Source organism: Pundamilia nyererei, unplaced genomic scaffold (assembly GCF_000239375.1).
Source record: "Pundamilia nyererei isolate P.nyererei 1_Seehausen unplaced genomic scaffold, PunNye1.0 scaffold00124, whole genome shotgun sequence".
NCBI classification, from domain to species: domain Eukaryota; kingdom Metazoa; phylum Chordata; class Actinopteri; order Cichliformes; family Cichlidae; genus Pundamilia; species Pundamilia nyererei.
In genome coordinates, this window is record NW_005187525.1 from 1,268,508 (window position 1) to 1,285,890 (window position 17,383).

Here is a 17,383-nt window from a genome sequence, read left to right on the forward strand (position 1 = left end):
CATGTATATATCTCATGTATATCTCATGCACATATCTTTCTACATAGCACTTTTAATTCTTATTCCTACTTTTATTTATTTTTTTCATGTCTATTTAATCGCAATTTATGACACTATGTTTGCACTGAAGCACCGCAGCAATTTCCTAATGTTGTAAACCTGCTCAACATTTGGCAATAAACTGATTCTGATTCTGATTCTGATTGGTCCTTGTCAAACTTCATAACTGTAGAGACTCCCCATTTACATGAACAAATTGGAGTCAGTTAGATATATCTGATTCAAACCACTGCATTGCTTTGCCTTAAATCCCTATAGCATACTCATCTATCTATCCATCCATGTATCCATCTTTTTCCCCTTATCAGGGGCGTGTTCACAGGAGCAGCAGTCTGAGTAGAGAGTCCCATACCTCCTTCTCCCCAGCCACCTTCTTGGCTTACCAAGGGGGAGCACAGAGGTGTTCCCAGGTCAACCGAGAGATATAATCTCTCCAACATGTCCTGGCACTTCTCTGGGGACTCCTCCCAGTAGGACATGCCTGGAACACCTCACCCAAGAGGCGCCCAGGAACAGGAGGCATCCTCATCATACCCATACTACCTCAACTGTCTCCTTTTGGTGTGGAGGAGTAGCTGCTTTACTCTGAACCCTGAATGCCTGAACTCCTCACCCTACCTCTAGGGGAGAGGCCAGCCACTTGTGTCTACAATCTCTATAGGGACATGGATCGACCAGCAAATTGAGAGCTTTGCTTTTACACTGAGTTATCTCTTCACCACAATGGACATGTACAGCGTCCAGATCATTGCAGCCACAGCACCAAACCATATGTCAATCTCTCGCTTCCCTCTCCCCTCACTCATGAAGTCCCCTACATTCCTAAACTCTTCCAGCTGGGACAGCAACACACCCCTGACCTGAAGTGAGTACTCCTCCCTTTTGTGACTGAGGACCATGGCCTCAAATTTAGAGGTGCTTATTCTCATTCATGTTGCTTCACACTCAGCTGTGAACCACTCCAGTGTGACCTGGAGGTCACCACCTAATGAAGCCAACACCATCACATCATCTGCAAAAAAGCAGAGACAAGATTTTGAAACCACCCATGTGGAAGCAATCTGCCGCTTGACTATGCCTAGAGATTCCCGAAGCACCTTATCCAAGTCCTCAAAACACTTTTAGACTGGTTCAGTTTTCCATGACCAGGACAAAAACCTCCTTTCCAGCATCCTGGCTTAGACCTTCCTAGGGAGGCTGAAGAGTGCAATTCCCCCTATAGCTGGTGCACACCCTCTGGTCCCACTTCTTAACCAGGGGAACCATCACCTAAGACTGTCAATCCAGAGGGACCTTCACAGATCAGCCCTTCAACATCCAGAGCCTTTAGGAACTATGGGTGAACCTCATTCACCCAAGGGACACGGCCACCGAGGATTTGTGTAACTACCTCAGTAACCTCACCCCAGTGATGGGTGAGTTGTCTTGATGATTTTTTTTTAAATTAGTGGTTTAATTACTGCCACCATAAAAGTCTGTGGTATATAGGCTATTAATAGAGATAGATTAATCCTAATTAATCCCAAACCCTTAATTAATGATAGGACTTGAACAGTCTTGTAGGAATGGAGGTGCTAATGGAGATGCTAGGAGACACATTGATCTAAACTTAACTGACAGAGATCAGTTGGAGAAAAAGAGTCCAAATAAATCAGCTCTACTGAAAGTAGCTGTATGCAGTGATATGTCTGTGAGAGGATTATGATGATGGTTAACATTTTGTTTGTGAAGAAATTTATAAAGTCATTAGCAGTTAAGTTTAAATGAATGCTTTGCTCAACAGAGATCTGATTGTTTGACAGCTAGGCTACAGTGGTGAAAAGAAACATCTTTTTCTGGTCAATTCAAGTTGCCTTCATGAATGTAAATACAGACTATTTAACAGGAACCAAAAACCGAGTCCACAACAAGAAAAACAAACAAAGAAAACATTTCGGTGGGTCACTTGTGTGGGAAGCGTCAGCGATAACAGCTCTGGAGGCTGTCCACGTTAGGGAGCGGCAACAACGAGACAATTCAGGAGGCCGGTCACGTGGGAAGCAGCAGCAAGGAGACAGTTAAGGAGGCCAACCGAGTGGGCAACAACAGCAACGAATCCGTTCAGGAGGCCGGCCACGTTGGAAGCGGTGGTGATGAATCAATTCTGGAGGCCGACCGCTGTGGGAAGTGGCAGCGACTGCGGAGCAGATCTGGAGGTTCACCCATGATGGCGATAATCCTCAGCCAATGGATCTGGAGGACAATGGCGGTGACAAAGAAGAGACCCTCCAGGATCCTGACGAGGGAGAAAAGGGAAGCAGGGAACCTCAGGGGGCCTGAAAGGTGACCGGTGACAGTGTGGTTTGGTTGATGGCTGAGCAGGATGTGCAGGACGTGGACATACAGGATGTGATCTGGTAGGCGCGCAGACCTCTGAGACAAGAGTCGTTAAACAAAAAACATGGAACACAGGTAGGGCACAGAGACAGAACCCTAAAGACTTGGAACTATAAATATAACACAAGCAGAAAACAACAAAGAGAACCAAAACCATAAAAAACAACAGATTGAAGTATATAAACTAGTGCTGACAGCCTTAATCTCGTTAAAATGAAGTTAACACCATAACCGCATTAATGCGGCAAATCTCCGTTAGCTTGATAACGCGGATCGCCCCATTCGAGGGGCTGCACGGTGCTAACGCATTAACAAGCTAACCGCGCTAACGAGCTAACCGCGCTAACGCGTTGCTGACAGCACTAATATAAACTTACCCTAAAGTTACACACACTGTGTCACACATTTGTTTTTTCTCACTTGTTGGCCCAAGTTTTAAAATTGCTGGGGGATAGGCAAAAGTCATCTCCTTATCATGCACTGAGTTCAAGTGTTTTCATATTATATATATTTTTAGATGTCCACTATCTGTGTTTAAGGATGGGTGGCCACAGAGACTCCAACAAATTTAAATGACTATGTGAATGGGTTCAGGCAACAATTTATTTGTTGCAGGTGAGCTGGCAAGGGAGACATTGGTTGCATCACAGGCTAAAATAAAAGAGAGATATGATCGCTGCGCTAAGTTGTGTCAGTTTAGTCCTTGGCTCTTTCTCCACTGGTGAGTTCACCATTATAGGCCAAGAACTATGTGATTTCAGCTCCCGGTCATCAGAAGCCGGTGAAGTTATTTCATGTTAATTTGTTAAAACCTTGTCATGTCTTCTCCTATTTGTCAAGGAGGAGATACAGTTGTCAGTCCCCTTTTGGTAGCTAGTGGAATCCGGACTGTTTGCCTGAAGCTCAGGCTTGTAAACTCATTTTGAAATACAGTATCTGTGTTTGCTAGGTGATGTGCTTTCTTGCACAGATTGAGTGGAGCATGACCTTGATGTAGGGGATGCACAGCCTATTTTCCAGCTTTTTTAGTTTGTCTTTGGAACCATAAATGTCTAGAAGCTGAGGTAGAGTACATGCTCCATGGTTGTTGGTGCAAAAGAGTGAAAGAGGAAAGGTTTTATTGTGGTTTGATCAGAAAATGTTACTGACAGGTGCATTGTCAAAAAGAGCACATGAAGTGACAGCTTTTATTACTTGATCTTGGTTGTATTCCTAGAATGTGATGGCATTTGGTTTGAGGAATGCAAAAGCCATCTTTCAGCACCATATTGGTGGGTTGATGGACAGTGTAGTATATTTACATGATTTGGTGGTTAGAGATATGTACACCGAGGATATTGTTTCTCAAACTTTTTCAATAATGTCCTTCAAATATTTTTGCCCATGACCAGCTGATAGCATTTTTAGTATGAAAAGTAAGGGTCTAACAATTCCACAAAACCATTTGTTTTCATTGGAAGAAATTAACAAAATTAATGGTTTAAAAATACTGTATGTATAAAAATCTTCCTCTCACCCGCTGGGGATGAAGGGCATGTGTTCAAGCTCGAGTTGTGGGGGAGACAGGTCCCTTTTTCCTTTTCGTTTTTCTGTTTAATATATTTATTATCTTGTCATCAGCAGTAGATGCTCATATGCTTTGTTTTTTTTGTGGGATGTTAACAAGAAGTTTTGTGTTTACTTTACTGACTAAAAAGACAAGAGAAAAGAAACAATATGTTTTGAAAGAGTTTGGTGGTAAATTAATCGAAACATTGAACATATTATGTTAACACCGGCATTTATGTGGGAATTCATGTTATCATCTTTATGTCTCAGCACCTCATGTGTGCTGGGCTGTGGTGCTTAATAGAGGGAGAGACATCCTGCAAGACTAAACTGGATCCTCCCCTGGACGGAACGGAGTGTGGGGCAGACAAGGTAGGACTGTTTTGCTCAAAAACAATGTGCATCCATTCACCAATCCTCAGAGCTACAGGTCGTTCAGGCCAGTAGCTTATATTGCGTGTTAGCTTGAATAAATTACGAATAAAGCATTTGTGAAAACATCTCAATATGTTTTTGTCAGTGGTGCAGGGCAGGCGAATGTGTCAGTAAGACTCCCATCCCTCAGCATGTGGATGGTGACTGGAGTCCATGGAGCCAGTGGAGCTTGTGCAGCAGGACCTGTGGTACTGGAGTCCAGTTCAGACAGAGGAAATGTGACAACCCTCCGTACGTCACCAGTTTGTCTGTGTATTTGCTTACTAATGTTATACATTCGCCTACCTGAGACCAGAAAGCAAAGAGGGGGCATTTTGTTATGATTTCAAATTTGGTCTCATTAACATCACAAGTATTTGAAGTTAATATAACTGAAAAATTAAAATATTGCAAAAACTTTTCTTTTGTGAATGAATCTCAAAGGTAAACTTTAACATATCTCGAGATTTTTTTTTTCATTTTCATTTGGATGGTGGCTTTTATCCCACAACAATTCAAAGGTAAGTATGCCAAATGATTAGAATATTTCATGAGATCAGTCTACAAAGGATTTATAGCACGAAATGTCCAATTTCTGAAAAATGTATTCATTTATATATTACATATGCTGACTGTGAAACAGAAACACTGCAGCTGCTGATTAAGACCACAAGCTAATATAAAGTGTGGTCACATAGCAAGGGTCTTTTTGCAATCAGAAGAGGTGTCCCTTTGCTGGCTATTAAAAAGAAGTATGAGGTTTAAGGCACTTTGCACGTATTAATCTACTGAATAAGGTTTAAATAAATACTGCTTTTAGTACTAAAAAGGTCCTTACAGGCATTATGAAATGTATGTAATGCTTACATGTGTTACTTTAATACTAACGCTCCAGTCTTCTTGTTTTCTAAACTAAGTGTTCACACTGTATGTGTTTGTGTGTGTGGGCACAGACCTGGTCCAGGTGGGCGACACTGCCCACAGGCCAGTGTGGAACACAAGGCCTGTGAAGCCCCTCCCTGTCCCAAGGGGTCACCCAGCTTCAGAGATTTGCAGTGTCTATCCTATAACCAACAAGCCAACAAGAAGGGCGGCATGCTGACTGCTATTGTTAATGACGGTGAGTTCCATAGAACGTCGTACTGCACAGTTACAATCATTACAATCAGTGCCTTTCAATAGTGTGTTTGTAAAACTCTGAAGCACATCGGCAGTTTATAAATTTGTCTGGAAGCATGTCTGGGCATCAGATGTCAGTTTCAAAACTATGGCAATGCTTTTCAAATCATATATTGTCATGTGTGGTGCGAGCGGAGCTGAATCAGAACCAGACGGTGTGGAGGCCTCTGGCACAGACAGAGCTGGTCGGAGCTGCGCAGTGCACACAGTCCACTCAGCACACTTCTCAGGCTCGGACAGCAATGCCGAGTAAGTAGCTGGCTGGATAAGCTCGCCCGATTCCCCAGGAGACAACGGAGGAGGCTGGGTTGGCTTGCCTGAGCTCTCAGCGGAGACAGGAGGCTAAGACTGCCCGGCTGAGCTTCAAGCGTAGACAGACGACTGAACAGGCTGAATGGATTCAAGAACTCTGGGGTCCAGACGTGGCTCTGGACCCCTGCGGCTGCTGCTTGGCCTCGTCCACCACAGCTGGAAAACTCAAAAACCAATCTTATTTGTGATCATCTATCGTCCACCTGGGCCTTACACAGAGTTTCTGTCTGATTTCTCAGACTTTTTATCTGATTTAGTTCTCGCTGAAATAATGCTAAAAATGACAGCCTCAGCACGGCATTCGTTAATAGACTCATTTGGTTTCTCTCAAAATGTAAAAGAACCCATCCACCAATTTAATCACACACTTAACAGTGTTTCCCGAAAACCCTCTCCTGTCTGATCATTTCCTGATAACATTCATCAGGAGGAGTAGGCTTCATCACAGCAGATCTTTCTGAAAGCGCTGTAACTAAGTTTAAGAATATAATCCACCCACTGTTATCATCTTCAATGCCCTGTACCAGCACAGAGCAGAGCAGCTATCTGAACACTGCTCCAACAGAGGTCGATTATCTTGTTAATAATTTCACCTCCTCACTACGTACGACTCTGGATACTGTAGCTCCTGTGAAAACTAAAGGCTCAGATCAGAAGTACCTGACTCCGTGGTATAATTCTCAAACACGTACTTTAAAGCTGATAAATCGTAAGCTGGAGAGGAAATGGCGTGTCACAAATTTACAAGATCATCATTTATCCTGGAGAAATAGTTTGCTGCTTTATAAGAAAGCCCTCTGTAAAACTAAAACATCTTACTATTCATCACTGATTGAAGACAATAAGAAGGTTTCTCTTCAGCTCTGTAGCCAGGCTGACAAACAGTCAGAGTGCTATAAAGGTTGTCCTTTAGGTGATTGTTGTTGTCATTTGGCGCTATATAAATACACAGAGGATAATGAGGGAAAAACAGCTGGGACTAATTACATATAATAAGACAAGGAAGCAAAAGTGAAAACACTGAACACAGGAAGTGTCAAAATCAAACAGGAATCATGACACATTCACAAAGACGTGGACTTGACACTGTGACATGGAGACTGACAGAGGAGAGCGTGGAGCACAGAGACCACGAAACAAGTGAGACCCAGCAAAACACAGAGACAGAAACCTAAAGACTGAAACTATAACATAAGCACAAGACCATAAAGAGAACTGTGGGTCACAGAGCACCGTGACATATATCATATGTAACTCTTAATCCATAATGTCAGTAACATGAGTGGTTAGGTTAATGCATCATATTGGATTATGCTTTGTTTACCCCAATATCTGCTCCCACAGTTTTAGCCATTAACAAGCCAGTACTGAGTCTGGGATGGGTACACTGCTGTGTACGAGGCAGTCGTTTAAAAATATTGTAGTTTTGAGTTGGGGCAAACCAATCAACTCAACTGATTTGGATGCCAGCACAAATATATTAAATAAGTTAAATGTGAGAGCATCCTCTGGAGCAGGGGTCCCCAACTCCAGGCCTCGAGGGCCGGTGTCCTGCAGGTTTTAGATGTGTCCTTGATCCATCACAGCTGATTCAAATGGCTAAATGACCTCCTCAACATGTCCTGAAGTTCTCCAGAGGCTGGTAATGAGCTAATCATTTGATTCAGGTGTGTAGACCCAGGATGAGATCTAAAACCTGCAGGACACCGGCCCTCGGGGCCTGGAGTCGGGGACCCCTGCTCTAGACCCCTGGGTGATTGGATCCCAGAGGTACAGAACAGGTAAGAAAAACCACTTAAATCACTCCAGTTGGAGTGTAAAAAGTAAAAGCTCACACTGTATGCACAGAACTGTTAGGTAAAGTCCTCCAGTCATGTTTTTTCTGAATAACTACATTACTCATTTTTCCAGAATAACACTGAATACAGTTTTTACCCCTTAGCTGAAAATCTTGTGAATGTGATAACTTGAGAACAAAGCGAAGGGAATTTTAAATTGATACCATAAGTGTATCTACTGGACAGCTAAGGGATAGAACTGGCAGCTGCCTGTATTTTTTAAATTATACTGAATGTAGAAATGTACATCCCCAATTCCACAAAAGAGAAAAAGGAGGCTGTGTAAAATGCCAATAAAATTGAGCAAACATGTAATTTATTCCCAATAGAACACAGAAAATATGTGAGACATTTTACTATTTCATGAAAAATATTAGCTTACTTTTAATTTGTTGGCAGCAACACTTAACGGGAAAACAAATGGCTGGAAAATGAAGTGGTACTAAAAAGAAACCGTACAAAGAACAATTGAAACTAATTAGGTTGGATGGTACCAGGCTGAGTTTCACCAATCAGTTTAAAAACTGCAGCTACAAATTCTAGAAAGATTTCTGTGAGTAATTCATCATCTATAGTACATAATGTAATCAACAGAAATCAGTACTGGATGCCTGTCAGGCAGCAATACATTAAAAGCTGACACGACTCTGTCACTGAATACTTTTAGAAGTCATTGTTTGTGAACCCAGTTCACCATGCCATTAATATTTCTATTATTTTGAATTAACACCGGCTCAAAATCAGACTTGACTGTCATACATGCATACATCTTACAACTGGATTTTGTGTGTGTTTATGAGCAGATAAGCCATGCATGTTGTTCTGCAGCCCAGTGGGCCGAGACGTCCCAGTTCTGATGGCTGACAGAGTAATGGATGGGACTCCCTGTGGACCGTATGAGGTGGACCTGTGTGTTAATGGAAGATGTCAGGTACATATGTATCCAATATTGCACATATGTGATGAAATAGACCACATACAGTTTGACTTCTTTCCATTCGTGACTTCTGTCTCCCAGCTCTAGATAGATTCAGTAATTCCCAAGCAAAAAAAAAGCTTTGGGATGTCACTGTGACATACTACACCAGCTGAGCGCATAGCTGGACTGGCCATTGGGCATACCGGTGGGCCGATGGTGATTTTTCATTTCTGTTTGTTTGTTTTTGTAACGGTATAAAGAATGAAAGGTGGTGGATTAGCCAATTGGTCATGATCAACTGTGGGCTGGAGAAATTACAACACATCCGTATTGAGGTGAAAAGGAACGTGATTCGTCCCGTACTTCAGCTAGAATGGAAAAAAAGACACAAAGCTGGAGTTATTCTGTCTTTGCTGCACAGCTGCCTCTTCTCCCATTCTCTCCCTCTCCTATCAGCTGATCGGCTTTTCTCTCTTGTTTGTTTAAGCTGCTGGTCATGATGTCAGTTTGGAAACATAAAGGTGATCCACTGTATACAAATCCTACATATATACCAACAAGACAGTGTACATCACTGTCACAACAGCGTTTGTTTTAGTTCAAAGGCTTTATGGTTTTTCCTGTAACACCTGGTGGTGTAGTCGGACAATTTTTGGGTGGTCAAGGCGCAGACTCCCAGCACATCATTTTCAAACCCCCTGCGGTCTTTCACTACTTGGGTTAAACACGATATATAAGTCTTAGATATATGTAAGACTGCTAAATGTTAATGTTTGGTTTATTTCAGTGTTTGATTTGTTCATGAGTAAATCGGTTTGGCTGAGATTAAAGTTCAGCTTCATAACTGGACCGTTTTAAATCTTACCTGTCACCATCCTCCCTACTCTGGTCTCTTAAAGAGCACTTAGCAGAAATATTAAACAGCCTAACTAATAGGATTACCACTTCCCATCAAAAATATTAGGGAACCACCCCCCCACCCTCTACCTCACAATGCTTAATCAACATCTTCCTTCTCTCACCCCAACCGGTCGCAGCAGATGGCCCCGCCCCTCCCTGAGCCTGGTTCTGCCGGAGGTTTCTTCCTGTTAAAAGGGAGTTTTTCCTTCCCACTGTTGCCAAAGTGCTGCTCATAGGGGGTCATATGATTGTTGGGTTTTTTTCTCTGTATCTATGAAGCGCCTTGAGGCGACTTATGTTGTGATTTGGCGCTATATAATTAAAATTGAATTGAATTGAATAATCAACTTTAATTTAATGCACGTGTAAAACAAATACACAGAAATCAATTATTTTTCTACAATATTTAAATGGACTCAACATCTTTCTTCAACAGAACTGCAGACTGCACAGATGGTACAAGTACTATAGCTTAGTGTATATTAGACATAACAGTTTCTGTATACAGTAATGGACTTCTATACATGTAATCAGATGACCATTTTGGTTAAGATTAAGAGAATTATTATTTATTAAAAGTTAGTCATTTTTAATGAAATAACAAAGAAAAGTATTTCTTTGTGCCCCCCTCTCCCTGTTAATGCCCTACCTGCCCCCTGGCAACACTTTGCTAGACCCGCCCCTGCACAGTTACCAGCTGTCAGCTACATAGAAAAGGATCCTGGTGTTATTTGTCTCTCAGAAACAGTTCATAACTTCAACTCATTCATGTCACCTAAAAGGTAAACCTGTTTCTCCATCACAGCTCTGATGGTTCAGTAAGGACATCTCCTGGTTTCATCTTCATGTTTCCCTCTCACCACATATCCAAACCATCATGACCAGCAGGTTTACAGCTGTGGCTCCAGCAAACATCAGCTGATACTAGAAATTAATATTAAATAAATTCTAACAACAGCTGATCAAGCTTAAACGTGCTGCTGTTGTTTATCCGCTGGTCTCCTCTTTCTGGCGTGAAGTGGGCGATAAACAAATAAGTAAGACGGGACTTGCGACAGAAAAGCCGATCAGCTGATCATTGATCAGTTTCATAATTGAAGTAGCAACAAGGAGGGAGGGGAGAGAATGAGAGAAGAAGAGGCAGCTGTGCAGCAAAGACAGAATAACTCCAGCTTTGTGCCTTTTTTCATTCTAGCTGATGTACAGGAAAAATCGCTTCCTTTTCGCCTCAATATGAAACTCCGATGGCCAGTCCAGTTGTGGCTCCATATATCAGTTGTTAAGGTAAACATTGAAATACTATGCAAACATTCAGAGATGCAGTTACACACTTGTTTTACTTCTCTGGGATAGTTTTCTCTGAGATGAAATGCTGCGGTTTGGAAGCAGGTAGCAAGGCTCCAAATGCTCCACCAGACCACTGACATTTCTTGCAGACAACAGCAGCTCTGTCACATACTGCTCTGATGCGCTGAGCTGGGTTAGGCCAAGTAGCGCGTTTTGTGAGGTGATTTTGTGATACTTCGGATCGGATAACGTTTTTTATTTCTCTCCGATATCCAATCTAGTAATTTAGGTCAGTATCGCACCGATACGTAATATCGGATCGGTCCATCTCTAATTTTCACGTACTTTACATTTGTTTTGTAGTTGTGGGTCTTATTTTGAAATAAATATTTAGGCGTTACCATATCGACCAAAAGGGGAGAGAGGAGGATGTTACTCTCAATGTTGTTGGCGCATTTCAGGAGGACGCTTCTAATAAAGTTACACAATTACGCCGTGAATTTGCGTTGATTATTATATTTTCAAAATACCACAGTTTTTGTTTTGGTCGTATCATTTTATTTTCTTGTATTTATTCACGAAACGTTAAGGCCGGTCCGTGAAAATATGTGTGAAATATGTGAAAACGATGTGCCGGGAGCCGCGCCTTGACCACTTTCGGAGATGTCTGGTGGGTAACAGGCATCTCCGAAAACGTTAGAGCACTTTTGCAAATATGTCTTGATGAATCGAGCAGATATTTGAAGTTTACGCAGCACCATTCTCGACTGAAAATATGTTAAAAGTTTATTTTGTGATCCAGAAAGAGTAATATTTCAAACTCCGCCATTGTGCGTCCCTCCGCCACTGCCTCGTTTGAGTGTTGGACGAAATGCATTCTGGGATGCTGCAGTTCGTCATTTCGAGCTGATTGGAGACCAAAACAACCAATCAGATTTTTTTGCATCCAAGTCTGTGATTGGCTGGTTTTGTGGCACAAACATAACAGTGTAGAGAAAGAGTTGAACGTCCACAGGCAGAAATGTTGAGAGCGTGAGCAACACGTTGCGAGCGAGCGCAAATGCAAAAACTGAGCGAGAGGGGCTGCTGTGTCTGTGTGGATAATAGCAAACACTGAAATACATTTTTTGCAGGCAGCAATGAAGTTTGTTCACTCAAATTTAGCTTTTCTTCTCTCAAAATAAATTTCTCCTCAAAATGCAACACTTGCACCTGCAAATAGTTTTTACGTGCGCTCAGAATAGTGGCACAAAAATGACGCCATAGTGGGAGGCTTATTTTTTTTAAATCCTGGCATGTGAGTAATGGCATGCTAGGAGAGAGGCAAAGAAATAGACTAATTAATATTGATCTTTTTTTAATGGGCTGCAGTTTCTGTTTACCTAAGAAATTCCTGTTCTTTTTCAGTCCTAACAATAAAACAATAAAAAGACCTCAATTATTTACTGTTAAATTATGGTTAATTATACCATTTATTTCATTTGTTAATATTGTGGTAAACTCATTCCATGCTCAAGGTAATATACAATCCTTTAGGCGACTGCTGTGTGTTGACCTAAGGATATAATTTTACATATGCATACAAAGATGTAAATTGTAATGTACTTCCTCCATTTTACAGTTGGGTTTTGTTTTGTTATGGACAGAAAATCGGCTGTGACAGCATCATTGGCTCATCTGCTAAAGAGGACCGCTGCGGTGTTTGTAATGGAGATGGACGGTCCTGTAAAATAGTGACAGGGGACTTCAACCACACTAGGGGAATGGGTGGGTATATATTTTTTCATGTCTAGCTAGTATGCTGCTCAGATGTTTTTTTGTAGTTCTTTTTGCGTTTTTTTAACAAGTACCCAGTCTTTGCCATTGACTCCTGGTTTGATGGGTTGTTTAAATTGATTCTTCCAAAAGCGATCCTAAATAAATATTTCAGGTGAAACCAACATATTCTAATGTTTTCTGTTTTATTAAAATTTTACAATGGTATATTATATTGGCCTTCAGCTTAAAGTCACACCCATTTATAAACGTGACATGATGGATGTTTCTGTCTTTGCATTTGCTTCTTTTCCAACACAATGAGATGCAAGTTAATTTTAGTCAGTTTAGTCATTTTGGTATTCAATATGTATTGTTTATTTGGTTACATTAATGGACCAATGTGCCTTTCTTTAGTTAGTAAAATTGTCCCTGGTTTTTATTTACTGCTCACCAGTTACTTTAATAGTTGAGAGATTATTAGATGTAAAATTCTAAGCATGCGCATGTGTTTACTAGGGCTGGGTATCATCACTGATTTCTAGAATCGATTCAATTCCGATTCACAAGGTCCTGAATTGATTCGATTCGATTTGAATCAGGTAAATTTTTCCTCAGACAGTCAGAAATATTATAATTCTGATCACTTATCAGTACATATCTATATTTTTATATCTACTGTCCTGGATCTCCAGTCCAGGAGATTGAGATCAATATCGATAAATCGATAATCAAAACCCACCCCTGGTGTTTACCCCCACACATTTAAACACTCCCCTCAAGCATCTGCGTACACACCTACACAACCACACACATACATTTGTTTTTTATATTTTAATGAGGACATCTAATTGACATAAGGATTTCCTTAGCCGCTTACCCTAAACCTAACCATCAAAAGTGAATGCCTAACCCTAGCCCTTATCCTAAACCTAACTGTAACCCAAATGACCTGCGGTCTCTGCGCTTCAGCACTTTGCAGTGCACAATGCTCAGCAGCACTGCAGCTGGCTCTCTGCTCCAGCAGCGCTCTCTCCTCTCCAGTCCAGCTGCTTCTGAAATACAGAATGCATGATTAGATGATGCTCACCGGCTGCGAAAACCAGCCTTCCTTGACACCACACCCTGAACCCACTGCTCCACTCCTCCCCTGCATAGAAGCCACCAACCACACTCCGCTACACACCCCCACCACCCAACTTAGGGCGGGGACCCATCCGCGCCCACCTCCCCCTAGAGTGGGAGGGGAAATCTGCCAGGATCATCTGCACCCCTGCTTCCAGTAAAGTCACTTTGAACTTTAAAGGCTGGAGGGCCAGATACCGCCGTGTGATCTGGGTGTTGGCATCCTTGATGCGGTGGAGCCATTGCAGTGGCGCGTGATCAGAGGGTGAAACGGTGGCCCAGGAGGTAATAACATAGGCAGTCGACCACCCACCGGATGGCCAAGCACTCCTTTTCCATGGTCCTGTACCCGGCATCCCACTCTGACAGTTTCCAGCTGTTACCTCCTGTGACAAAATACCCCCCAGCCCTCTGTTAAGCTTTCTTCCACTGCACAAATGGAGCCTGGCACTGCTTCCTACACCGGACCAGATCTAGGGCACCCTTTCGGCTGAGGTCTGTCAAGGGGGCTGGTCACCTCTGCAAAATGGGCACGAACTGGCGGTAGTAACCGGCCAGCCCCAAAAACCGCCTCACCTCCTTTTTCATCTTAGGACACGAGCAAGATGCAATGGCTGCTGTTTTATCCATCTGTGAAGGCACCTGCCCGCTTCCCAAGTGGTACCCTAAATACTGTAACTCCCTCAGTCCAACTGCACACTTCTTTAGGTTGGCCGTGAGTGCCTCCTGCCTCAGGGACTCCAGGATTGCGGCCACCTGCTACACATGCTCCGCTCTGGTGTCGTCATGGATGATAACATCCTCCAGGTAGGCGGCAGCATATGCAGCACCCGGTCCATGAGGCACTGGAAAGTGGCAGGGGCTCCAAACCAGCCAAACGGAAGTGTGACAAAATCGTACAAACCGTATTGGGTGGCCGTTTTTTCCATAGACAAAGGAATCTGCCAGTAGCCCTTGGTTAAATCCAGCATCATAAAAAGTAAGTAGTGCCTAACCGGTCAAGGAGCTCATCCATCTAGGGCATGGGATAAGCATCAAACCATGAGACCAAGTTCACCTTGCAGCTTTAGCATTTGTGCCAATTCCTTTTGAACAGTCTGTCTGTTGTGCTTGGAGAAGAACAAACCGCTCTGCAAGCCGCTGTTGCAATGCAGCAACATCTGCTCTCTGGGCCTGTGTGAGATGGTCATCTCAATGGAGGGAGGCAGGAATAGAGGAATTCAGCACCACTGACCACAACTGTTCTCTTTCCTTAACCAGGCTAACCAGAGAAGTGGTTTCAGCCTCTCTCCATGCTTTAAGGAGGTTAACATGAAATATCTGTGTGGTTCCACCTCTGTCTGACCATACCACCTCATAGTCTACGTCCCACATTCGCCGTGTGACCATGAAAGGTCCTCCCCACTTGGTGAGTAACTTTGAAGTTTTAGAAGGGAGGAATACAACCCTTTATCTCCTGGTAAAAATTACCTGAACCTAGCCCCTCTGTTGTACAAGCGCTGCTGATGTTCCTGGGCCTGGAGCAAATTTTCTTGTGACAACCTCCCCAAAGTGAGCAGCTTTGCTTGCAGGTCCAGGTCGTGCTGATTCTCCTTTTCAGCCAGCCTCTGACTTTCCTCCCAGTTTTCTTTAATCAGGTCCAACACCCCCCGCAGCTTCCTGCCTAGGGATGGGTATCGTTTAGGTTTTATCTGATACCGGTGCCAAATCGGTACTTTTGAAACGGTGCCGGTGCTTAAACGGTGCTCAAACCGGTGCTTAAAGAATGGAGAACACAAAATTGGTCCAAAAACCTCTCATGTTCAGCTGTTTTTTTTGTAAAAAGATAACAATGTTAGCCTTTTCTGCAGCTATGGGGCATATATGGTATCACTCTTGGCTGGAAGCAGTGCTTAAACAATGGAAAAAACACAAACTTTGTCCAAAAACCTCTCATGTTTAGCTGTTTCCCTCTTTTTCTTTGGTCATTTTAGCCTTTTTGGCCAGGGTGAAGGGAGTATCTGCCATCAAACAAGAAGACAGCAGCATGTAGCTATGATAATGTTTGCTAGTTCACCTTACATGCATTAATGTAATAACGTGGTTAGCCTACTCAACGTAAATTACACACGAACAACATTAAGCTACTCATGCAGAGAAGAACGGCTGCTGCTGCATCATCATCCTCATCATTTCTGCTACACTGGCAGGGCTAGGGGCCAGGACTCTCCTCTTCGTGTTTTTGGGGGATGTTGCATAACAGGCAACCCACCCGCAGTAGATGTGCTCGGTGTGAGGTCTCGCAGCAAGCTATCAAATACGGCGCATTTCTGGGCTTTTAAAAAATAACACTATGCGTCGCCAGCTGTTTAATCGGATTTGAGGTGTTGCCTCCTTTGACAGTATCACAGTATCAGCTTAAAGCACTTGTTGCTGCTGAGTTTGCATATTTTGCTGTGAAGTACAGCCAGACTTTTGACCGCTTCGCCTTGGGCATTTTTAATCTGTAGCTCTGCTCTAAAAGAACGTACGTACCTGGCCACGCCTACTATCCTCGGAAACGTAAAATGATTGGCTAGAAGTCTATCACAGCTCAGGAAAAAAAAGCACCGAAATAAAGCACCGAAATGTGCGCTGCTTTTCGGTCTGGTTACTACCGTTTATGTCAGAACCGGTGCCATCATGGCACCGGACACCGGTACCCATCCCTATTCCTGCCAAACAGTAACTCAAAGGGAGAAAATCCTGTGGAGCCCTGGGGCACCTCCTGCGCTGGAAATAACAGAGGGTCTAGCCAGCGATCCCAGTTACGCAAAGGAACTTATGGATCATAGACTTTAGCACTAAAAAAGGCAGCATCTACCACAACATGTCCCGCCTGCTGCCACTCAGAGTGCCCCACCACCAGCCAAGAAGTCGGACTGCAAGAAGAAGCGGACTGCCTAACATCCCCCACGGGGAGATCGGAGCCGGACCAGCCCGGGCTCCAAGTTCACTCCAGGGCTCAGTTCCGGAGCCCGTTCGGAGAAATTTGTTCTGCCTCCACCTTTCAGCGCCTGGGACTCGAGTTGGATCCCACAGAGCGCATTTCAACAAAGAGATGACGAGACACTGTTCAGCTGAATCAAGCATGTCACAGTCTCACAAAAACACACTGTTTATTAAAAATTCACCTGTTGCATCCAGGCATGTTGCCATGGGCACGGGAAAAATGTGTGAAAAACACAGAGTATGTTGAAAAGCATAATGCCCCCACGCACCCAGACACCACCGGGGTCGATTCCCTCAGTGGTGTCCGGCCCCATGAGCACTGGTCAAGCGTGGGCCGCCCGCGCAGTCGGATCTGGCCCGCAGGACCAGTTTCCGCCACAAGAGGGAGCCAGGGCCCCGTCTACTGTGGAGTGCCTGTCTTTGGGTCCGCTGTCAGCAAGAATAGAGAGATGGCGAGCTGTCGCTGCGCCAGAATGGGTTGTGAGGACATTAGAGCGAGACTATCGTTTACAATTCGCAACCACCCCTCCCAGATTTCACAGAGTGATTTTCTCTCTTGCAAAGGGCGAATCCGGCCTTTGTGCCCAAAAATCCTTATCTCCAATGCACCCCATTGGAGCTGGAAGCTTTTTGCCCTCCTCCTTTCTCCTCCCCTGAACAGGAGCGCCTACATGCTCTCTGTCCAGTTAGGGCTTTATGT

At 43.5% G+C, this 17,383-nt stretch overlaps 1 protein-coding gene across 1 annotated transcript in view; it reads left to right on the plus strand.

Annotated features, from left to right (window-relative positions):
* Window positions 1-17,383, plus strand: part of adamts17 (ADAM metallopeptidase with thrombospondin type 1 motif, 17) — a 104,190-nt gene that overhangs the window by 64,477 nt on the left and 22,330 nt on the right. Inside the window, exons 11-15 of the mRNA XM_005742860.1 lie at window positions 4,255-4,356; window positions 4,505-4,650; window positions 5,352-5,518; window positions 8,531-8,658; window positions 12,480-12,600. Of these exons, the coding sequence (XP_005742917.1) occupies window positions 4,255-4,356; window positions 4,505-4,650; window positions 5,352-5,518; window positions 8,531-8,658; window positions 12,480-12,600 (664 nt within the window). The remainder of the gene's footprint in view (window positions 1-4,254; window positions 4,357-4,504; window positions 4,651-5,351; window positions 5,519-8,530; window positions 8,659-12,479; window positions 12,601-17,383) is intronic.